This window comes from Geotrypetes seraphini, chromosome 14, assembly GCF_902459505.1.
Source record: "Geotrypetes seraphini chromosome 14, aGeoSer1.1, whole genome shotgun sequence".
Taxonomy (NCBI): Eukaryota; Metazoa; Chordata; class Amphibia; order Gymnophiona; family Dermophiidae; genus Geotrypetes; species Geotrypetes seraphini.
In genome coordinates, this window is record NC_047097.1 from 12,703,647 (window position 1) to 12,729,116 (window position 25,470).

The 25,470-nt window shown below is 39.2% G+C and overlaps 1 protein-coding gene across 1 annotated transcript in view; it reads right to left on the minus strand.

The window, feature by feature from the left end:
* Window positions 1-221: 221 nt before the first annotated feature.
* The window catches only part of SCAMP2 (secretory carrier membrane protein 2), a 52,636-nt gene continuing 27,387 nt past the window's right edge, over window positions 222-25,470 (minus strand). Inside the window, exons 4-9 of the mRNA XM_033921013.1 lie at window positions 12,597-12,708; window positions 9,501-9,629; window positions 8,673-8,832; window positions 8,385-8,486; window positions 2,615-2,732; window positions 222-1,777 (exon numbers count right to left, since the gene is read on the minus strand). Of these exons, the coding sequence (XP_033776904.1) occupies window positions 1,643-1,777; window positions 2,615-2,732; window positions 8,385-8,486; window positions 8,673-8,832; window positions 9,501-9,629; window positions 12,597-12,708 (756 nt within the window). The 3' untranslated portion in view covers window positions 222-1,642. The remainder of the gene's footprint in view (window positions 1,778-2,614; window positions 2,733-8,384; window positions 8,487-8,672; window positions 8,833-9,500; window positions 9,630-12,596; window positions 12,709-25,470) is intronic.

The window sequence follows — 25,470 nt, forward strand, 5'->3', positions numbered from 1 at the left end:
TTATAAAATACTTTCTTTGTGTTTATTTGATTCCTATTCAAGAGAATTACTTTATATATAGTCAATATAGGCACAGAGTTAAATTTTTTAACATTTTCTAATGGTGGTGTGCCTCGTGATTTTTTTCATGAAACAAGTGTGCCTTTGCCCAAAAAAGGTTGAAAAACACTGGTGTAGAGATAGTATAATAAAACAAGCATCACTATTCAGTAGTGTGCAGCTATGGTTAGTATAGTGAAGGTCTTTAATCTTAAATGTAGTCTTTTTGCTCTGTTAGGATAAAACTGTTTATACAAGATTTAGCCAAAACATCTGCTTTTACAGTTCAGCAACACAATCCGTTTTCACAGAAATTACTAAGTAAATCCACTCTCAAGCACGGCCCTTCCCTCAATGGATGCCAGCCCAGAAACATGTCCATGGAGGGCAGAAGCTAGGGACACAAGGTGGGCAGACATGCCGGCGACATCTATTGCCAGTTACTTGAGTCTCCTAGCCAACTGCGTCATTAGATGTAGTATGGGGCAGTGAGACAGTGGTAATGCATATAGTTATCAGCTGGCTTTGAATTTGTCCTGTGTTTGTTCGGGGATGGGGGGGGCGGCGGATGCAGAATGCTTGCTAATTAAGATCCTGGTGATAAGAGGGAGAGGGAATGCAGCTAGTTTCTGAATTCCAGGTTTTCCTCCTTGTAAAATCTCTTCCCATGTCCAGAGCTAGAAGTTAGGATATACAACATTGGGACAGGACTGGATTTTAGCACATGAACTGGTGGCTGTATTTCCCCTCTCCCTGTTTTATACATGCTTGAGCTTGTTATTCTATTGTTCTCCAGAGCAGAGTGATCAAATGGGGCAGGCACACAAAATGGGAAACTTGAGATAGGGCTGTCTCAGAAGAAAATAAATTACCCACTGGCTTCCTTTATAGGGATGTTCCCTTCGTTCCTCACGTCCTGCAGCACTTGAGTGCAGCAGGAGCATGCCAACTCTCATCCCCACAGAGAATCACACCTATCCTGAGACAAAGGGACTGTCTTTCCAGATAATTTTTAAACATGCCCACTCACAAGTGACAGGCACCATCAGACCTCTAGCTCAAAGCCCATCATCCCCTACTATCCCCATCAATACAGTATATTTTGGGTCATGATCCTTATACACTGCAATCCCTATCAGATCATTTGGGGTAAGAAGCCAGGCTGAGCAAGGCTGAATACCTCTCATTCCTCAATACTCAATTTTAATAAAAACAAATGCAGTTAGCACACCATCTCCTCTTACGTCATTCAGCTCTCTAAAAAATTATGAGAGAGAAATCCTTCAAAGTAAAGCCCACAAACAATTAAAAAACCTTATACAAAGAAGAAATATACGATTTGTTTTTGCTATTCCATGGTAATGAAATGAGATTTTGAGTCTCTATATATAAATCTGCTGAGTGTCTCTGGAGACATTTCTTTTTGCTCATCAGCAAGGACAGTGAAGGTGCCAGCGATGCTAACAGAAGAGCTGCAGTGGATGAGTCCTGTTCCACACAGTGGGTGGCCTGGTGCTAGCACAGTATCCCAGGATGGTATGTCATGTTCATCCACACAGGGAAGCTGTGGGAAGGGAAGGAGGCAGCCATGGGAAAAATGGGATTAGTTGCCCTGGAATGCGCTGCGGGCAGCAGAAGCAGCTGCGTTTTGCACGTTTCTATTGGACATTACACCTTGAGAAAACTCTTCCTGGGCCCTCTGGAAACTAGCACCCGTCCGGCGGTAGAGGGAGTGCACCTAAGAAAGAAAAAAAAAAAAAATAGACAATAGTTAATTCTGAAACCAATCCGTCCCCCTTCTCCAACCTCACATGGGCCATGGCAATGTCTCCCCTCCCCTGCTGCTTATAAAAGTGCAATACAACTGGAAAGACGATCCCATATGATTTCGCCTGTTTGAAGTAAACCACTTTACTACTTCAAGACCTCAACCTTTTGAAAATAATTTTAATTCATACTAAACACTGCATTTATTTTTCAGACAGCAATACTGATCCTTGCAGTGTTCCTACTCAGGCAGGCTCTGGAACAACTTAGAAAAGGACCAAAAATCATCAGGGAATAAGATAAAAGCTACTGGCTTTATTACTGGTATTTAATATTTTCTCCATTAGTTGTACAGCATGATAGAGCAGGAGTACAGCACCAGGGATGGGTCCCGATGTCTCCTCAGAACATGAGGAAATTTATAAGGTCAATAAAATAAAAAAAACACATTTTCTCTCATTCTAAGAGGAAACCAGTCTAAAGACCCTCCCCCATCTATGTTTAGGAACCTAAACTTCCCTCCTGCATATCTAAATTGAATGAGCTCACAATTTCTGCCCTTCAAAACCCACTCATGGAGCTGAGCATTGAACCAGGGCCAGATGGCCAACTACTGAGACCTAAAGTCTACAATACTTATTCAGCAGATTGTTTCCATATAGTGTCTTAAGACCAGGCTAGTTTGCATAGCTTGATATTGCTGAAAACTGAGCTCAATTGTGGCCCTGCACTATACTGTACAGCCTTTTACCAAGATCCTATAAATCTATATATACACACATGTGGTGGGGTCTGCAGGGATACTTACTTTCTTTAAAAGGATGAGAGACAGGACGCTGCAGAGTGTGAAAAATCCAGCTACCACCATCATAATCACCCCCACTGCTAGACTTGGTTTCAGTATACTCAGTGCTGCAATCCACCCACTATAAGAGAACCACATGAGAAAGTGAATGTGAGATTTGGAGCCAGAACAGGCAATGCTTAGATAGCTGTTTTTAAAGGAATTGTGGAGAGAGGTTGGTGTGAAAAGGGAATGGCTTATCCATGCCTGCCTGTTATAAGCTACTTTTATTTATCATTTCTAAAGCACTGAAAGGTATATGCAGCGCTGTACATTTCACGAAAAATAGATGGTCCCTGTTCAGAAGAACTCCGATTTCATTTACAGGGTATCTAATATATGTACAGCCTGTCTCCAAATTTATTCCATCAATTCCTAATCTAAACCTTGCTCCAACATCTACATCTCCCACTTTACTTTTCCTGCAAATGCCTATTATCATAGCCATGTCTTCCTCCCATAGTGAAAAGGCAAGTAATGCTCTCTGGAGGATTACTCTAAAGGAGAGTTGCGCAGGGACAGAAATCCCACCCGTCCCCGCGAGGAATCCCCTCCGTCCCCACAAGGAATCCCCTCTGTCCCCACCTGTCCACATAAATTACAGAAATAGTTATTTCATTTAATAATGCTACTGAATTAAAGGCTCTGGTAGAAACCCATTTACAAATAAGCAAAAAGACTTTATTAATTTGGAAATATTAATTGGGAAGAATACATACTTTGTAAATGGGTTTCTACCAGAGCCTCTAATGTTTATAAATTTTTATCAACACAACTAATATACTACTTTATCCTAAAGAAAAAAAAAAAAAAGAAATATAATTTTTTCCTACCTTTGTTGCCTGGTTTCTGCTTTCCTCATGTTCTCATTCAATTCCTTCCATCAACTATCTCTCTTCTCTCTGCGTCTTCCATTTGCTCTGTTATTGTGCCTCTCCCTTTCTCCCCCCTTCCAAATTGGTCTGGCACCCATCTTCTTCCCTCCACTCCCCCCATAGTCTGGCATCTCTGTCTTCTTCCCTGCCAGCGACTTCTCCCCACTCTCTCTTCCCCATTTCCTTTCAGCGTCCTTCTCCCCCCCATGTCCTGTCAGCGTCCTTCTCCCCCCTCTGTCTTCCCCATATGCTTTCAGTGTCCTTCTCCCCCCCGTCTTCCCCATGTCCTTTCAGCATTCTTCTTCCCTTCAGTCTTCCCCATGTCCTTTCAGCGTCCTTCTCCCCCCCCCCCGTCTTCCCCATGTCCTTTCAGCGTCCTTCTCCACCCTTTTGTCTTCCCCATGTGCTTTCAGCGTCCTTCTCCTACCTCTGTCTTCCCCATGTCCTTTCAGCGTCCTTCTCCACCCCTTTGTCTTCCCCAGTGCTTTCAGCGTCCTTCTCCCCCCTCAGTTTTACCTTAAGCGTCTTTTCCTCTCCACTCCATCTTTCCTCCCTTTCTCCCTCCCTGCCCCTTACCTTTGTGGCACTTCCCCGTCCGACTGACAACAGAACAGGCCCGGTCCGACAAACCTCCCTGCCTTGTAGCCGCGAATCTAAATTACCTTCTTCAAGCAGCTGGAGTATTGAAGCTGCTGTAAGAAAGTAATTTAGATTCGCGGCTACAGGGCAGGGAGGTTTGTTGGACCGGGCCTGTTGTCGGTCAGTCGGAGGAAACGCCACAAAGGTAAGGAGACCTGGCCGGCTGTGCACCCCCCCCCTCACCCCCATGGCTGCACCCGGGGCGGAACGCCCTCCCTGCCCCTCCCTTGGTACGCCACTGCCGATCGCAGCACACAGCCGATCGGAACGGAAGTCTTCCCGATGTCAGCGCTGACGTCGGAGGGAGGGCTTTGCTTAAGCCCTCCCTCCGACATCGGCGCTGACATCGTGGAAGACTTCCGTTCCGATCGGCTGTGTGCTGCTGCAGGGCAGGTAGGGAAAAGACGAGCCTCGCATCCAACCCTGCAGGAACCTCACGACCCTCGGAGGCGTCCCCACGGGATCCCCGCGACCCTAGGGGGCGTCCCCACGGGATCCGAAGGGGGAACCCGCGGGATTCCTGTTGTCCCCATTCCCGTGCAGGTCTCTACTCTAGAGGTCTGGAGACACCACTGAAAGTGTTATCTTCTACTGAATTGCAAGTTCCATTATGGACTACACAAAACCAAAAGCTCATATATTACGACTGGCTCATTTCTGGCTTAACACACCAATGTCAAGAGTTTTAAAAATTCCTTGAAATTCCATCAGTACTGGAAGGTAGTTTCACTGTTAAACAAAACTTTTTGGTGGCACACTATTTTGCGTGTGCATAAATCCAAGTGTAAAGCTGTTGATCGTACTAACAGATTGGATACTGTGAATAAGGTGTGGGAACCACTTTAGAAATACTGTAAGATGGGTCATTCTGTGAAAAGTTAATGGGTTTTCTTTGGAGGTTTGTGCCTTTTTACTTAATGTTGGTCCTGGGCTATCTTCTTGGATTTGATATTATGACTATATGGGTTGTTTATAATATGTTCCCAATGATTGTTTTCTATTATTGCTCTATTTTGCTTTTGTTAAAAATCAATAAAAATTATGTGAACTAAAAAAATAAAAAAAGAAATTCCATCAGCAATTGGTGAAGGATGAGCAATAGAGGAAAAACATGATTTCTACTCTCCAAAACCATACCATCCTCATATTTTCCTTCCTTAAGTATGGTTTAATTTGTCAAATCACTAGGCAGTTGATAGAAAACCTTACTCACATGTGCTTTGAAACATAAGACAAAAGTTTGATTTCACTCACCATATTCCTAAATTTCTAGATGACTGTTTTATAAATAAGATTTCCGTTTTTAGGTGTTTATAACTTGTAAATTTAGGTGTTTATTTTCCAGCAAAAATCAGTGCATCAGCTTTTACAGTGCAGGTGCTATGTATCTATTTCAATGGAACTGAATACACACATTTGTGAAGCTTTGGCATCATCAGTGAGGAAAAGGGACAAAGAGTGATGATTTGAAGCAGGCCAGACAAGAGATGACAGTACTAGAGAAAAGTGTTTATCTTGTGTTTTTGCACCGGGGATGTTTTTTTTGTCAGTTAAACCTAAAATTACAAGCACTATCCATAAGAATCTGTTCTTCCTGAATCTGGATCACAAATTTTATTTCAATTCACCCTAATCTCCAATTTACTCACATTCAATATCAATTTATCCTTCTTTAACCAACTGGCTATTGCAAGCATCAAAGTCTTTGCTCTGACACAGAAACAGAAGTTGCTTCAGAGCAAGGCCTCAATGCTGGCAGAAGACTGCCTGTGTGGATTGCTGCTAGTACAGCAAAACAGCTATAAAGCTTAAGTAGCGCGAGGAAGGGAGAGGAATGGAAAGCAAGATATAGGACTCATGTGGAAGTGAGGGGGGATTAAAAAGAGACAAACGAACTGGAGGAGGGGGAAAAAGCAACAAAGAACTAGTATAATGCACTCACATATATGCCGGCAACATCTATTGCCAGTCATTTGAGTCTCCTAGCCAACTGTGTCATTAGAGGTAGTATGGGGCAGTGAGACAGTGGTAATGCATATAGTCATCAGCTGGGATGTAAATATACATATAGAATGAGAATTCTATTCATGAATATATAATTATATTACATAGGGATGAAGAAAGAACTGAGCCCTGTGGGATGCCACACTGCCGTGGAGAGACTTCCGGGTTAGTAGCAAGCAGCGTGTGGGAATTGCTGCCAATACCGTGACCTGAACTTGCTGACATGGTTGAGATTCTGTGTGACTGTGCAATTCTGCAAAAATTCCACATTGCGCAGAATTCCGCTAGGAGTAAAGTACATGGAGTATCTGCCTGAGCCTGAATCCTCAAGCGGCATGGTCTCTGTGGCCTGAATACCTAACAGTCTCTGAAACTTGCTTGCTTTCTCTAGTTGCCGTTGATGGTCAACGTGTCATGATAATACTATCGTTTCCTCAGGGCTCTGAAATGGCAGAAGTGATAGCCGTCCTGCGTTCAATTCTGTACAGAATTTCAGAGCCCCGAGGAAACGACAGTATTATCGTGAAACAGCCATCGTCGGCAACTTACAGCAGTGGCAACACACATGAGCTTGGCTGTAACGTTCAGCTTTAATGCCTTAAACAACAAGACTGAAGAGGAAGCAGCGGACTAAATCAGCAACAGTAAAGCTTCAGAAAGATAAGTCCGACTCGCTTTCATTTTTTTTTTTTGGACAGTCTGTTGAATCATTTCTTTTGAATAATATTACATAACATAACATAATTTTATTCTTCTATACCGCCATAATCAAACAATTTCTAGGTGGTTTATACAGTAGAAGGCTGGACAATCAGCAAAATACAAATAATTAAAATACAACAGTTTTCCTAATATATTCAATATAGAATTTTGATTAACAATAATATCCTCATTTAGGAAATAAATTTATCAAACAACGCTGACTTAATTACTTTTCGAAATGCACCTTAAGACAACATAACTCCACCAATATAATTACCCCACCAGGACTGCTGCTTACTTGCTTGAAATGCAAGGGTCCTATCCAAAAAAAGTCTTTTATCTGCAGCCAGTAATTTTTGGTTAAGCAAATAAATTGGGGTTTTTTTGGCTGATGAAAGAAGCATGAGGGAGAGCCAAGATTTTTTTCTTGCTCTCACTCATAGCCTCGGTGCAGAACGTGTACCTCGTGGCTTCTGAGGCCTTTTTCCTTTATTTGTCTTTTAGAACAATATAATAGTAAGTGTTTGAATGGGCTTATCCACATAATTTAGCTGGACAGCACTCATTATAGTTCTATTCATTTAAATCTGTCAGCCCCCATCACCCTGCCCTAGCTCCACCATTTTTTTGGTACAAATAATTTTATTACCATATTTTGGTATGGAGACTATTAATAAGGATTTGCTTGGAAAAAATATGAGTCTTTTTCCAGCTTTTTTGTCACACATTTGTTTTAGAAAAATGTTTTGCTAACATATTAGAACTTTTAATGTGTTTTAATTCATAGGTTTATATGCATAACCCCTCCCCCTTTTACAAAACCATAGCACGGTTTTTAGCTCTGACACCCATAGAATTCCTATCAGCATCATAGCTGTTACCACTGCAGCCGGCACAAATAACTAATGTTTTGCAAAAAGGGAGGGGGGGGTAAATGTGTTGACACATTACTGAAGCAACCCTAAAGGTTGTTCAGATGAATGAATGGAGAAGCTATTTTAAAGTCTGTGATTTACACAGGTGAAAAGGCACATCAGTCTAGTAAAAATTAACCTTACTTTTTGCTTTTACTTTGGGTACAATTTTGGAAAAAAGCCAAAAGTTGAGGGCAGGCAATAAAGTTTTTATTTAATTCGAAAAGGCAGAAAATGGAATTTTAAAAAAATCTATTTTGCTTTACCTGAATATCAGAATTGCCCAACTCCAATACATAAATACTGTCAAGCAAAGCCATAGCATTCTTGGAGTAAAATAGTATGTCAAGGGGTAAAGAAGGAAAGTAAGGCAGCAAGTGAATGGTGAATTAAGTAACCATCAGCTTTCTGTCTAAGAAGAAAAAGACACAGGAGGAAATGACAAGCTCAGTGAGGGTGGAGAGGATGTTATGTGTGTGGCCAATGGCACCTGGCACCTGTATGGCCAGAAGAGGATGTGTAGGAAAAATCAGAACTGTCAACATTAGAAAAAGACAAGTGCAAATGGAATGAAAATACAACAAGCAAGTAGCTACCTACCTGTCTCCCCAACCTGGGATGCCCACTGCCTGAATGATGAAAATAACGATCTGGCAAAAAAATATAAAGAAGAAAAAAAAGAAATTGAAGGAGCTGTCGGACCTGCAAGAGAAAAGAGTAAGGAGATGTGATCAAGAGGAGTGAAGTCCAGGAGCTCATCCTAGCTGCATTTGAGGAGGACTCAAAATAAACCACAGATACTGGAAGCAAACCCAAAGAAAACGAGCAATCTCCTCCCCTTCCCTTGAGCTCTTATTTCCATCCTCTCACATTAGCAAGAGAGCTTACCTGAAAGCTTTGTAAATGGGCCTGTACCAACAGACAAAGGCACACGGAGTGAACAGAAGAAACCAGAGAATTGAGAGGCCAAAGTCCACCCCTCTGTTTGAGTCTACAGTGAACCAAGCCAGGCATGCAAGCAGATTGAGAAGGTGAGTCACTGCATGAACTGTGGATGGAAAAGAGAAAAGCAATGAAAGATACAGGTTGGCTGGATGGTCCCAGATAACTTGTTAGATGATTCCTAGCTGAAGTTATTGTTTGATGCCTAGAAGGTTTCATCACATTACTTTTGCCTCAGGTATAAAATAAGTACCTGTATATGTGTATATATATATATATATATATGTATATGTATATGTAAACCGCTTTGGGTGTGGTTATATAACTACAAAAAGGCAGTATACAAATCCCAATCCCTTTCCCTTTTAGATCAATCTTTTTTGATCTAGACAGGGAGGCCCATGGGAGATGCGAGTCAATCTCAGAGAATTACCCCCTAAATAAAAATGTATCCATAAAAACACTCATAGGCACCCTCCAACCTCCTCTCAACCCCATTTGACTCTGAACTGTCGAAGGGTATGTTTGTGCATCATACAACTGTTTGTGACAGCTTCTCATCAGTGGTTTATTAAGTTTAATATACTGCCTTTCCTGAGATCATAAGCAATGTAGTGTACAAATCAAAATAAAAGGAAAAAGAACACCAGTTAATGCAGGAAAGCGAAAATATCAGAAAATGAGATGCCAGCCTCAGTCAGACAGGTCAGGCATTCAGACACAAGTAACTTTTCACCAGGCTCTTTCCTTCCCAAGTCACTCAGAGCTACTCACGCATCCACAAGTAGTACAGCATTTTGCAGGTCTGCTGGTAATCTGCCGGGATATCTGCAGAGAAATCCTGGTAGAAGCACGGCTTGACTGGGCATCTTGCAGGCAAAGGTGGCCAGTTGTTCTGTCTTGCTGTGGAAGTGGAAGGAGATGACAGCAAACCGGCCTCAGTTTATTATATGCACATAGATAATGGAGCAATTAAGATGAGATGATGCATACCGATCAGAGACTATAAATCCAAGACACTGGGATCCCTCATGCCCCATTTCTGCATGGAATATCGTATATATTCAATACTAATACACTTGTACAAATCAAGGTATTTTTTGTCAAAAACAATACTACTAGTAACTTTATTAATCTGACAAAACTCTAAACACTGTATTGTCCAGAGCTCCTGGCGGAAATTAACCCTTTCCTGAAAATGAGCCTCAGAGACAAAGGCAAGGCACTAAAAGCCTAAGCCCAGCATTTCTCAGCCAACAGGCTGAAGAGCATCAATCATCGGCTCTTACAACTGGTGGCAGACATAGGAAAAAAACTCAAACCATGAGAAAAACCCGTGCTGCATCCGGTTGTAGAGCATAAATAACTCAGTGTTCCAACACAAGACAGTGTTCAAAAAGCATGGTAATACAAAAAACACAACAATACAAACTTCAAATGGTATTATATACATAAAATATGAAACTATTGAAAACCATTTGCACAAAATCAAAAATGGACACTACTTCTATATTCCAACTTATTAATTAGATTTACTACTTCAGTAATTGAATTTAATAGTATGACTGTTAACTTTTAATCACATTACATTAATTAATGGGGACAAGCCTCAGACTTAGGAGAACATGTTTCCCAAAATGGGATTACTTAAAGAGAGAAACACATTACTCTCTTATCTCCTTATAACATCACCGGCTATTACCCCACCTCCCTACCAATAAAGATAAATTAACTATTTCATTCTAATTCTCTATTTTTAAAAAAATACATTACATTAATTTTTATAAATAAATAATTCTAAATACTATGTCTCCTCTTTTATTAATTTGAATCCTTAAAAACTTATTAAATTTAAACTACAAAAACTATTTTGGTATGGGATATATATTACTTGAAATAGATCAGCATGCCATTTTTGAAACTCAGGACCAACTCATATCAAACCATATATATTACCTAATCAAATTAAATCAAGATATCTCATCTCAAATTCTTATTCAACTTCACTGCAATTCATTTCTTCTTATTGTTAATTATAGTTCATCCCATTATTTTCATCAATTCATGTATCTTACATATCTCACTAATGACCACAAAATTTTAACAATGTTACTAATACTTAAAGTGCTCAGTGAAAGTGCTTCAGTATAATAAATACACTAAAAAAAGCTCTGAGACAATCTTGAATTCACTAAATCAATGACTTTCCTATCAAAGTTTTAAACATTTCTTCAATCGTTCATTTGAAAAAAGTTGATTTGCAAAAATTGAGTTCATTTAGAAAATAGTTCAAATGAAAAGAAGAAAGTTCATTTGCAAAATAAAGTTCATTTAAAAATTCATATAAAGAGAGGGAGATTCATTGTAGCTTAATATCAATGACATTCCTATCAGTGTTTTAAATGTTTCTTCAATTATTCACTTGAAAAAGTTCATTAGCAAAAAATAAGTTCATTTGAAAAATAGTTCATATGAAAAAAGGAGGTTCATTTACAAAAATGGAATTAATTTAAAAATAGTTCATATGAAAAAAGGAGGTTCATTTACAAAAATGGAATTCATTTAAAAATAGTTCATATGAAAAAAGGAAATTCATTGTAGCTTATGACTTCTGACTTTCCATTTAATATAATAAACTAGTATAGTCTTTTACAAATACTTAGCTTTTTAACTTGAGTAGCCCATTGTCAAATCAGCATCGTTGTTTCTAATTTATATCCGACCAGGCCTTAGTTTCGTGGGGTAAACTCAGCACCCCTGCTGCTTCAGGGAAATGGCTGAGCAACGCTTAGTCTATCTTCTTCACCACATTGGACCCGAGCAAAAAACCCCCAAAAATCTGGTACTGGGGAAGGCAGGACCTGTCACAGCTGGAACAGGACCTGGTGACTGGGATCCTCTACAGCCTACCTTCCTTGCAGATGCCTGATGCACCTAAAGCCCTCCTCTGGTTTTGAGTTCTAACACGTAGCTAGCGTCCACATTTAAGAATAACCAGACTGATCAGGAAATTTTCTCTTTCCAGACCAACTGTGAGCATGAAAAAAAAAGAAAGAAAGAAAGAAAGAAAACCCCCATCTAGACCTGTTCTCGAAGCCGGGCACATCTTTTTACAGCCTATGCCAAGGTAGATGGCACATATTAATCCAGATGAGAGCCAACATGCAACTGTTAAAGAGAACAGCACCGGAGGCAAGAAGAGGAAGAAAGGCAGAAAGGGCCACGGAGGAGGTGAAGGCGCATAAGGCTCTTCATACTGTGGCTGGGCTGCTTTGGCAGGAGTCCATAAGTTCCGGGAGTGACAGGCACTGACACGCAACTCCTGTAACATCCTGCGCATGTGTCGCGATTGCTCTACAGCGATCTGTGGGATCGCTTGTGGGCGTGCTTCCGATCAGATCATTTGAATGCAGGAACTGTTGTGATTCGGTCGCCTGGCAAGACTCGGCCAAGGATCACCCACGGATCTGATAAGTAAGTTTAGTGAATCTAGGCCTTTGTTATGAAGTGTTAATTGTGCATGTTTAGAATGGATTTTGGTAGCAACTACTTGTCATTTAATTATATTAAAAAAAAAAAAAAAAAAAGCTTGTAAATATATTTGTGATCAAGGGGAATGTGCACTAGCATTCTGGGTCCTAAGTTCTTCAGGAATATGAAAACACAACTAGCAGCACATCTTCACACCTTGATTCTACTGGTGAACCCTGGAAGTTTTAGCGTTTAGCTGGCTTACACCTAAACCCAGAAATGTCACCCACCTTCTCAGTCAGCTAGATTTAGGCTCACCCCACAAGACAACAAAAGGGATGTATTATGCCTGGAACCAACTAGATGCAGAAAGTGTGAAAATGTTGTCAAGGTACTCACGATTAATGCTGATGTTCTGCATTTCCCGCTCCCTCCGGTCCAGCTCAGCAGCTTTCCTCTCCAGCTCCTCTTGTTGCTGCAGTAGTCCAGCTTGTGCTGCTGTTGCTACAGACTGAAGTAGAGCACAGAAAACTGCACACATCAAAACGATGGACTTATTTTTTCTCTTAATTTTTTTTTTAATTGAAATTTTATACTACCCAGCAAGACAAGTTGCAGAGCAACAAAGATTCCAACAGTAGATACCCAACCCTCCCACTCACACCTAAATTAAACAGAGAATACAAAAACTAAAGCAAGTTTCCAAGCACCTAGAAGGCCGATTGCAAAAACAGGTGTAAAAATTAGCCCCATGGCGACATATGTTGATACCATTCTAAGAAAAAGATGACCAACATTCATTAAACATCTCCACTGTGCCTCTCTTCAAAGCTATAAATTTACGTAGTATGCTATCTACATAATCTTCCTAATATGGGTCATGGAAGGTAATGTGTAGAACTCCAGTGGAACCCAAACAAAGTTAACACCACCTTGATCATACTGATTGACATAGAAGCAGGAGGTAAGTGAAGTAAGAAAAAACAAAAACAAAAAAACAAGCCCTCGATCCTTCTATGCTCTCCTCATACCCACTATGCTATCCAAGTCTGTCAACAAGGCTGTTTTGTTGTACAGCTCTATTCTCTCCTCTGTTCTGAACACCCTTGCTCCTCCTGTTTCCTGCTCTGTCAGGCATACCAAACCTCAGCCTTGGCTCACTCCCAATATCCACCACTTGTATTTCTATATCCACTTCACCGAGCACCTTTGGCTTAAATCTCGCACACATGCCAACTTCCTACATTATAAACTTATGCTGATCTCCTACAATTCTGCTCTTACACTGGCTAAGCAAGGCTACTACACCCAATTAACTGACTCTCTTCCAACCCTGCCATTTCTTTGCCATGTTGAACTTCCTTCCTTCCCTTTCACCCCGGACTATGGCTAATTCTTCCATCACCAGGTTCACAAGATCACCCTCGAATTTGCTACAAAGTCACATCCTTCTCCCATCCACTATCATGACCTTCCAGTTTCCACCATCCCTTCTTCCTTCACCCAAGCAACCCAGGAGTAACCCACACATCCTCCCTCTCTAGACCCACCTCCCCTCGCTTGGTCCCACACTCTCGACTCTCCTTCAACTCCCTATGACTTTTCTTCCTTCTCTGAAATCATAAAGGAAGAAACCGCACAACTTCTGTTCTCATCCAAGCCCACTACATGCCCCTCCAACCCCATTCTCACCCCTCTACTTGACTCCATCTCACATACTGTTATCCGTACTCTGTGTCTTATCCTCAACCTAATAAGTGATACTCACCACACAAAAATATGAGGAGTGGAGGAAGAAAATCAGAAAATGTAACACACCCTCCACTAGTGAATGATTCAGGCGCCAAACATTTGTTCATGCACAAAAAAAGCCTCAGGTCCTGGCGAATCTCAAAATGACCCTACCTCCTCCACATCATTGGCATTAAAAAAACTTTTGTGACTTGAACAAAGCTGGCAAAAAATCATTATAAAAGATAATTCTAACGTGAACCGTTAAACCGATTCAAAAACAAAAAGGGTTCCGATTGATAAGGTCAACAATCATTTCGTGAACAATCACAACTTCTTCAGGGCCCACGAACCTTCAAACACTACCCTACAGACAGAAAAATATCCGTGTAAAGTGTCTAATTAACACAACCAGCCAAAAGGTACCACAGTTGAAACAATATCATTTACTCACATTTTAGTAATTCACTGCTCTGCTTACTGGTGGTAAAAAAAACAGGGTGCCTCGGCATCCTGAAATGTTCCCCACAGATCAATTAAGTTACGCTCACTCCTGACTGGCTAGGTGAAATGCCGGGCAACAAATCATGGCAAACAGGAAAAGTCCCCTTTAAAACTTTAGATAGCTGTCAAAAAATGCCGCTGAAATGTGAAAATAAGAAAAGGCTGATCACATGCTGATTTTGACGCTCATTTCTTCACACAATATTCAAAAGAAATAAAACCAGTCTAAGCTGGCATTGAGACCAGAAAGTTTCAGGATGTTAAGGGTGAAAATCCAGAACTGTTCTCTGCATTGCAGTTCCAATCCATCTATTGGCACCATGGACATTGCTGGAAATATGATCCACCACAAAATATTTTAGTTGGAAAAAAACCATGCAAAAAAGATAAGAAGTTGTACTAGAGGAGCCTGCAACAGCCCTCTCTTCAAGGTGTTGTGATGTTCATTCAATCTAAGCCGTAATTGTCTGGAGGTTTGCACTATGTACATTTTGTTGAATGGACACAGAACACAGTACATGACAAACTCTGAATCGCATGTGGTTTCAAATTGCAACTGATGTGTCCTGCCATTGACAGAATTAATAAACTCAGTTAGTGACACCATTATGTCACAAGTTTTACATCTGCCGCATGACGTATGGTGACCGCTTGATTTAGAAAGAGTCCTTTTCCCGCAATACAGCAGGGCTCAATTGTTCTTTAAGTTGGACCTGAGGCTTTTTCTTTCGTGTGAACAAATGTTTGGTGCCTGAATCATTCACTAGTGGAGAGTATGTTACATTTTGTGATATCTTCAACCTATCCATTTCCACTGCAACTGTTCCTGAGGCCTTCAAATATGCGGTGGTTAAGCCGCATCTCAAAAAAACCCTCGCTGGACTCCATCTGTCCTTCTATCACCCTGTATCCCTTCTTCCGTTCATATCCAAGCTACTTGAGCGAACTGTCCTCCGTCGCTGCCTTAATTTTCTTTCATCTCAACCGATTCTTGATCCTCTTCAGTCGGGTTTTGAACTTTACACTCCATCGAGATTGCCCTTACCAAAGTCTGTAGTGACCTGCTCCCAGCCAGATCCAAGGGCCTTTACTCAATTATCATCCTTCTTGACTTGCTGCTTTTGAAACTGTTAATCACTGCCTACTCCTTGATACACTGTCTTTGCTTGGATTCCACGAATCTGTCCTTATCTGATTTGCCTCCTTCCTCTTCCATCGATTCTTTAGTGTATGCGCTGGTGGATCCTCCTCAGCTGCTATCCTGCTAGCAGTTGGTGCACCCCAAGGTTCTGCCTTAGGACCTCTTCTCCCTCTACACCTCTTCCTTTGGTGCCTTGATATCATCCCATGGCTTCCAGCATCACCTGTATATGCTGATGATTCCTAGATCTACCTCTCCACACCTGAGATTTCACCAAAAATCCAAGAAAGTCTCTGCCTGTTTGTCAGACATTGCTGCCCGGATGTTCAGCCGCCACCTGAAACTAAACATGTCCAAGACTGAGCTGCTCCTATTTCCTCCTAAACCCTCCTCTCCTTCCCTCCATTCTTTGCCTCTGTAAATAATACTGTTATCATTCCTGTCTTCTCTGCTCGCAACCTTAGAGTCATCTTTGACTCTGACCTCGTTTTCTATGCACATCCAACAGACTGCTAAAGCCTGTTCTTCTATCTGTACAAACAAAAAGACAGAAGAACACCTCACCTTAAAGTACAAGCAGTCAAACAAAAAAGGTAAGGAAGGTGTCTTTTCAACTAAAAAAAAGTCTTTATTTAAAATGGTGGTCCCAACAAGGATCCCTGTTTTGGCGTATAGGGAAATGCCTTCCTCAGGAGACACGTATGCAGTCAACCTCTTCAGTTTTTCCTAGGCTCGTGCATGCGTGTGTTAATGTTCTGAACCTGCTTTGAGCTGTGTGCATGCCGGTGCTGCAGGAGTCCAACAGCCAGTTACCTATGGATGCTGCTGTCTGTCCCTCCCACCTGCCACGCTGCTGCTGGCATAAAACTAAGCTGCAGCAAACCTAACTTCACTTGTTAGACTTTACGATTCCCCCTCCCCAGGAGCACAGCAGATGCAACCGTTGCTAGAGGTAAGTGCAGAAAAGGGGTGTGCATTGGGCTGTGAGTGATGTAATACTTCACAGGGTACCAGGACATTGCAATTGCATAGGTTCTCCATTGCCAACCTGTTCTCTGCAGTGAGGCTGTCAATGTTTGGCAAGGATGATTTCGGAAATGAATTTGCTGGTGTAGCATTCTGTAGTAATTTGGCTTGTTCAGTTTTCTCATTAGTGGAGGGGATATTTGTAAGCGGGAGGGGAGACAGGAGTTTTGTTGATTCTTGCTCTGTTTTGCGATTTAAAAAAGGACATGTGTACAGAATATGGTTTCTTTTTATACTTTAATAAAATAAGTTCAATATAAAATCATAACTGTTTGAGGCTTGTATAAATGGGACAGGGACTGAGCTCACAGGGATGGGGGGGTGGGGGTGACTGGGTAGGAGCAGTGACAGCGATGAAGCTCGTGGGAATAAGGCGGTGACAGGGACAAATTATTTTTCCCATGTCATTCTCTACAGTCCTGGCTTTTCAGTTGTGAGCACAGAACAGAAATATTTGTTAAGAAATTTAGCCTTATCTTTAACAGTTTCATCTTGAGTTTCACGTCACTTTTGCATTTTCTCCTATCATTTTTTTTTTTTTTTTTAATCTTTATTTCTTTTTATTTCTCTCAACAAGTGTACAATATTATTACAATTAATTCACATAACTCACTTGACATTCTTACACAATATTATTATACATGTTTTAATTCCCCCCCACCCACCTCCCATCCCTTCCCATATCAATAAAATAATCTATCCAAACATATACATACTTAGACATCCCTCTTCCTTAATACAATTAATCATACTTTAACCTATCCCTCCCCCACCCTTTCTTCCTCAAACTCTTTTTTCATTTTATTATATACATTAATGCACAACAAATATATCTCATCATAGTACATATATCCCCTAATATTTCATATCAACATATTTCCAATAATTTTACCCCCTTTCCTTTTCTATTCATACATATATACCATGTTTCTTATATCCATTAATCAGTTGAAATATACCGCTATTTAATTGGATTATCCCCACCCCCATTTCTACAAATTATCCCCTAAGGAAAAAGAATAAACCTTAATCATTATAATATTCAATTAATGGCCTCCACACCTCCTGAAACCTTTTAAAATGCCCCCTCTGTACTGCAAGAAATCTTTCCATCTTATACATATGGCATACTGAGTTCCACCAAAAACTACAATTTAGTCTAGAACAGTCTTTCCAATTAGTCGTTATTTGCTGAATTCCCACACCAGTAAGAATCATCAGTAATTTATTGTTTGCTGCAGATATTTGGCATTTAGCCCTCATGCACATTCCAAAAACCACTGTGTCATAGAACAATGCCACATGACTCTCCATCATTAGGTTAACTTGATCCCAGATTGATATCCAAAATGCCTGAATACATGGACAATAAAATAAAAGATGGTCTAAAGTTCCAACTTCAATTTTACAATGCCAGCATCTATTAGACTTAGAGCAATCTAATTTTTGTAATCTAGTAGGGGTCCAGAATGCTCTATGCAACAAAAAGAACCATGTTTGCCTAATAGATGCCGACATCGTACCTTTAATTCTCCAAGACCAAATACGTGGCCATTGAGATGCATTAATCTGATGCTTAATCTCAATGCTCCAAATATCTCTTAATCCATTTTTTGGTTTCTTATTCAAATAATTAGATATAATTTTATACCACTTTGCGGCCTGGTGTCCCAGAAAATCTGCCTGGAAACATAAGAACTCTAAGCTGTAATGATCATTTAAAGATTTCCATTCAGGGAACCCCACCTGAATAGCCTGCTTCAATTGCAACCACTTATAACTTTGTTTTTTATTCAGACCATATTTATGTTGCAATTGTGAAAAATCAAGCAGCTTACCATTATCAATTACTTCCGTTAAGGATCTTATACCTGCTTTAATCCAATCCTTCCAGACAACCTTAAACCCGCCTATTTGTATCTTGGAGTTTACCCAAATAGTCTGTTGTTTCGATTTTAAAATAGAATCAGTAGTTAATTTGTCTACAAATCTTAATGTTTTCCAAGTATCCATTAATACTCTATTGTCTTTACGTATTCTAGGCACTTTTATACCAAGCAGAAGATCAAGCCTAAGTGGAAAGATAAGTGATCTCTCCACCCGTAGCCACTCTGGTAGTTGTTCCAAAAGCTCTGGGAGGACCCAATACATACCTTGGCGCATGATATAGGCCTGATGATACCTATAAAAATTGGAAAAATTTACTCCACCCTCCTCAATTGGTCTTTGCAAAGACACTAGAGCCACTCTTGCAATTTTACCCAGCCAAATAAATTTAACCAGAATACTATTTAATTTTTTATAGAAAGACCCCTGAAAAAACACTGGTATCATTCCCAATTGATAGCAAACTACAGGCAAAATCATCATTTTAACAGTTTGAACTCTTCCCCACCATGACAAATGTAAAGGATTCCATTGCTCACACAACTCTGTTACTTTTTGTAATAAAAATTTTTCATTTATTCTCATTGTCTCTTCGAGTGTTTTATTCAACCAAATACCTAAGTACTTTATTCCATCCTCTTTCCAAATAAAAGGGAAAGAATCAAGTATACCTTTTATACAATGCACATTTAAAGGTAAAATCTCTGATTTAGTCCAATTTATTTTGTATCCTGAGAATTTTCCAAATGTATCTATTACCTCCATTAGACATGGAATTGTTGCTTCCGGATTCCTCAAATGAAGCAAGATATCATCTGCATAAGCGGATACTTTATATTCCACTCCAGCACATGGAATACCCTGTATGTCCTTTGCCTGTCGAATAGCTAACAACAAGGGTTCAAGAACTATATCAAAGAGCAAAGGAGATAATGGACAACCCTGTCTAACTCCCCTCTGCAATTTAAAAGCATCTGAAAAATTATTATTTATGTATAAACGAGCAGTTGGGGAGCTATACAGTGCTTGAATCATTTGTATAAATCCGGATCCAATACCAAACCACTCCATAGCTTGATACATGAAATTCCATTCTACACGATCAAAAGCCTTCTCAGCATCTAGTGATACCGAAAAAGCCGGATCATTAATTTGTTTTGTTAAATAATACATCTGAAATGCCAGTCTAGTATTATTAGAAGAGTGTCTTTGAGCAACAAATCCAGTTTGATTCATTCCTATTATATGCGGAAGAGCTTTAGCCAATCTTAATGCTAAAATCTTAGCTAATAATTTACCATCTACATTTATTAAAGATATAGGCCTGTAGTTTGAAACCAATGTTGGATCTTTATTTGGCTTTGGCAAAACAATAGTTAAAGATTCTGCTATAGTGCCTGATATAAAACCTTTATTCAGTTGATCCTGATATAATTTTAATAAATAAGGTAAAAGGGAAATTTGAAATTCTCTATAAAACTCTACCGTAAATCCATCTCCACCTGGAGCGGTCCCAGCTCTAAGGGATCTCAATGCCGTTTGTAATTCTTTTAGTGATATAGGTTCATCTAAACTTCTTTTTATATGATCAGGAACCTCAGGACCTTCAACTGAACTCAAAAAATCCAACCCATCTTTCTCTTTATTTAAATAAGACTCAGAAGAATACAGCGACTTATAATACTTCAAAAATTGTTTTAATATACTTCCAATTTGAGAATGAGAATTCCCTAACTCATCTTTAATTATACCTATTTTCTCCTTCCTTTTTTTTTTAAAATAATTTGCCAATAGTCTTCCAGCCTTATTTGCACTACCATAATACAACGTTTGCTGAGTAAAAATATCTTTCTTTATTAATCCAGAGGAAATCTCATTATATTCACATTTTTTTTTAACAATATTTGAAATGTAGCTTGTTCCCATTTGTTAATCAATTTTAATTCTAAATTTTTAATTTCTTTTTCCAAACTTACAAATTGCTTCCTTAGTTGTTTCTTTTTATATGCAGAATATGATATAATTTGTCCTCTCATTGTTGCTTTGAAAGCATCCCATAAAATTTCAATCGACATTTCCTCTAAATCATTAAACAAAAAATATTCACTAATTTTGTTCTGAAATTCTGTGCAAAATTTAGAATCAGCAATCAATGTATTATCAAACCTCCATACAGGTTTGGAATTATCTTGATCTACTAAGTTAACTTCTATCCACACACCACCATGATCAGATATTACTATTGGTTCTATGTCAGCTTTTACAACTTGCTGTACCATCTGATCTGAAACAAAAATATAATCAATTCTTGAAAACGATTGATGAACATGTGAACAAAATGTAAATTCCCGATCATTAAAATGAAGAATACGCCATATATCTTTTAAATTACATGATTGTATCAAATTATCTAATCCCATTGATTTCATAATTCTACTAGGCTTTTTATCCATTATTGGATCTATAACAGCATTGAAATCCCCTGCCACCACTAAATTAGTAGTAGCCAGTGGCAAAATTAATTGTTGTAGAGATTTAAAGAATTCACTTTGATTCGAATTAGGGGCATACACATTTAGTAACGCCATTGTATTATTGCCCATGCTCATGTCAACAAGTAACCACCTTCCTTGAGGATCTGCTTTAACCATATTAAATGTTGCTGGACATTTTTTATTAATTAATATTGCTACTCCTGCTTTCTTTTTTATCGCTGGTGCATATAAACATTGCTTTACCCAATTATCTGACAGCTTCATAGACTATTCCAGACAAATGTGTCTCCTGCAGAAAACAAATATCTATATTTTGTTGCTTAATATATGACAATACCTTTTTCCTTTTTATTGGATGATTGAGGCCATTTACGTTCAAAGAAAAAATTTTAAAACCCATTATATAAATAAAATATAATATACAAATATATCCTTCTCAAACATATATTATAAACTTTTCCTTTTCCCTTAAACCAAAATACAAGCTTACCCTCCCTCCCCACCTTCTCTGTCCCTCCCAAATACCCACCCCCATCATAAATGAAGACTTCGAAACGCACATACTGACTATGTAAAAGAAAAACTCCCCACAGGCAACATCATACTTAATCTACCCGCTTCCCTAGAACTTCTTATTAGCAATGAAAAGACAAAAAAAAAAAAAAATATATATATATATATATATATTTTCCTTCTTTATTCATTTAATTTTTTTTTTTTTTTCCTTTTCTGTATTTATTTATTTTTTTTTAATTTCTTCCTCTTCTCCTTTTCCTCCTATCTTTTTTTTCCCATCTAACCCTGAGTATCTCATATAACATACAAGAAATAAAAACTTCAATCTTTTATATGTATTTCCCAAACCTTCCCCATTACTCTATAAAAAAATCTATTAATAACTTATAAATAAATTTCAAAGGCATTTTTATATCCTTTATTATATTTTTTTCCTTTTTTTTTTTTTTTCCTTTTCTCTTCTCCCTTTTTTTCTCTTTCTCTTTTTTTTTTCCTTTCCCCTTTACTTCTTTCCAATACTATAATCCTAACTCCTATTCCCCTCCTCACTTATACAAATAACCCTTTACATTTACCCTTCAACCCCTTTCAAAAATTAGAATAATCATTTAACACATTAGTCATTTCCATTTTTCCAAGAATTAGACAGCCTTTATATATCATCATTCATATTTCTCATTTGAAGACATCAAACCTATGATCTTCTCTCTTCTATATGGATCAGCAGTCCAGACTATTCCAATTCAGACGTTCTTCATTAAACTGTCTTTACCAATCCACATCCAGCAGATCACTCAGCAACTTTCTCAATTCCATTGACCACAAAGCTCAGTCCAGAATGTTGTCAATCTCCACAGGTAAATTTCCTCTAGCTCAGTCCATTATACTGACGATCCTCATGGTTGAATTTCCTCAAACTCAGTCCAAAATGCTGCCAATCCCCACAATTGAATTGCTGCGAACTCAGTCCAGAATGCTGCCAATCTCTTCAATTAAATTATCACCATCTCCAACTATAACACTGCCAATCCCCACAGCTGCATTGCCTCAATCTCAGTCCAGAATGCTGCCATTCTCCACCTTTAAATTGTTACGAGCTCAGTCCAGAATGCTGCCAATCTCTTCAATTAAATTACCTCCATCTCAGACCATAACGCTGCCAATCTCTTCAATTAAATTACCTCCATCTCAGACCATAACGCTGCCAATCTCCATAGTTGCATTACCTCAATCTCAGTCCAGAATGCTTCCCATCTTCACAGTTGGATTACCATAATCACAGTCCAGAATAATGCCATTCTCCTTAATTAAATTACTTCCATCTCAAACCATAAAGCTGCCAATCCCCATAGTTAAATTGCCTCATGCTCAGTCCAGAATGCTGCCAATCTTCACAATCAAATTGCCTCGAGCTCAGTCCAGAATGCTGCCATTCTCCACAGTTAAGTTTCCTCAAGCTCAATCCAGAATGTTACCACTCCCCATATTTAAATTGCCTCGAGCTCAATTCAGAATGTTGCCAATCCCCACAGTCAACTGTCTCAAGTAATGAAAAATGACAGTTTTATATTCAAAAACAATACCCCGCTATGAATAAAGTCAAATAAACATAACCTATGCATCACACTATTAAAACATTAACAGACTTCTCATTAATATCTTCATTTTCATTTTAGGTATTCATCGGGCTTTCACATTTATCTATATATTCTTTTAACTTCCCTGCTTCTTCAAAACTGAAAGTTTTGTTGTTATGAGTCACCCGCATTATAGCCGGGTATACTAATCCAAACCTGGCACCCATTGCTCTCAATTGTGGGCGTAATTCTAATAGCTGTTTTCTTTTATATGCAGTTTCCTTGGCAAAATCCGGGACTATAAATATTTTTGCATCCTGACATTTCCTATTTTTATGTTCCTTTGCTAATTTCAGGATCTCTTCTACTTGCTGATATCTAAGTAGCTTACATATTAAAGGTCGCGGTCCCTTTCGGCTGCTTAATCTCTTTGCTGGAATTCTGTGCGCCCTTTCTATCTCCAACGGAAACTTACTTTGAATTGGTAGAATCTTAGGTAGGAAATTTAACAGAAAAGTAATAGGATCACCCTTCTCAATCTCCTCTGGTAATCCAAGTACCCTCAAATTGTTCCTTCTTGCACGATTGGACAAATCCACAAAATCCCTTCTTAATGCTTCAATTTCTTTATGATCTTTTTTACACAGTACTTTTTCCTCCTCACATTTTTCCACCCGTTTTTCTAAACATTCCATTTTCAAATCCACTGCATTTAACCTTTGAGTTAAACTCACTATCTCTCCTTTCACCTCCTTTATGTCTTTTGAATGTTCCAAAACAATATCTTTTATTGTTTGTATTTCTCTCATAAGATCTCTGTTATCAATTTCATCTGCTGGCAATGGCACCATCTGCGGGGAAGTGGAGTCAATTTTTGATCTTTTAACAGACCCCGATCCAGCTCCAGCCACAGAAGATTTACTTTGTCTGCCCGACGCCATTCTTATACTTCTTTTCTCTCACTAATTTTGTCTTTCCTTTAAACTTTTACCGCTATTTTTTAAAATCAAGCTGCCTGTCACCATGGAGCTGTTTCCTCACACAGCCATCTTCGTTCGCCTCGAAGCCACGCCCCCTTCTCCTATCATTAATATATCTAACAACAACAACAAAAAAAAGTCTCGTCTTCCTTGTTTTACTGTGTCTGCTATTTTTTTCTTTCATTTACATCTTTGCTTTCCTGACTACTCAGCCAGCCTCTCTTATCTTTTCCAGATATTTTTGCTTAGTCTTCCTCTTTCTGCGATCTTTTGTAGTTTATGAATGCTAACCTCTGTTTCTTTACTTTCTCAGCTACTACTTTTGAGAACCAAAGCAGCCTTCTTTTCCTCTTACTTTTACTTACTTTCCTTAGAAAATGGTTTTTTGCCCTTACAATAGCTCCTTTCAGTTTTGCCCATTGTGTTCCCATCCAGACAATTCTTTGATGTAATCCCCCATCTGAACAGTGTTTTTTTTGTTTTTTTTCTAAAGTCTAGAAGCTTCACTTTCAAATAAGCCTTCTCTACACCTGTCTTAATATTAAACCACACCGTGAAGTGATCACTGGATGCCAAATGATCATAAAATTATCCTCTAGAAAGCTTCCACACAAATTTACCCTGCTCTAATGAATGCACATTGATTTTATTTCATGTACTTATGTATTTATTTTTATAAAATAAGTACAAATCCCAGGAACATTTATATTTGTTCTGGGCAAGATTGCACATAGGGACACAACTCACGATTCTGGGTCTGTAGCTTTAAAGCTAAGCCATGAGAGCAGCAGCTAATGAGACTTTTTCTGTACTACTTATTGTGGCTGGTCTTTTGTTATGCTTTCAGGCACATCAGACTCATGAAACTCGCCTACTGCATGATCTAGCTTGCCCATCTCTATAAGCTTTCAAATGGAAGTGATTATTGGTCACACCTAACCTGCACCTAAAATGGTGACAAATACTCAATAGACTATTTGATCCCATCAATTCAGAACTTTTGATGCATGTATTGTGAATCCATTGAAGAACCATTTGTTTTATTGCCTTTCTATAATAAATGTGATTACCAGGTGGTATAGACATTTCACTTGCCTTCACTTTGTTGTATCCTTATGTTCTAAGGCACATGTGTCAAACACTAGATCCGCGTGCCGAATCCGGCCCGCCTGGTCATTTTATGCAGCTCATGGTGACACTGCGCCGGCTTGAGGGTGATGCAATGTTTTCCTCATTGCAGCCCCTGGGAGTTTTACCGTCTGGCTATCTCCTTCAGACAGAAGGCTTCCAGTTCAGGTGCAGGACGCGCGTAGGAGTCATTGCCTGAGGCTTTGTGCACGGAAATTAATGCAGCAGTGAGGAGGAGGTGGGGGCAGCTAGCATGTCCTGCTAATGCAGGAGAACCAAGGATCCCTC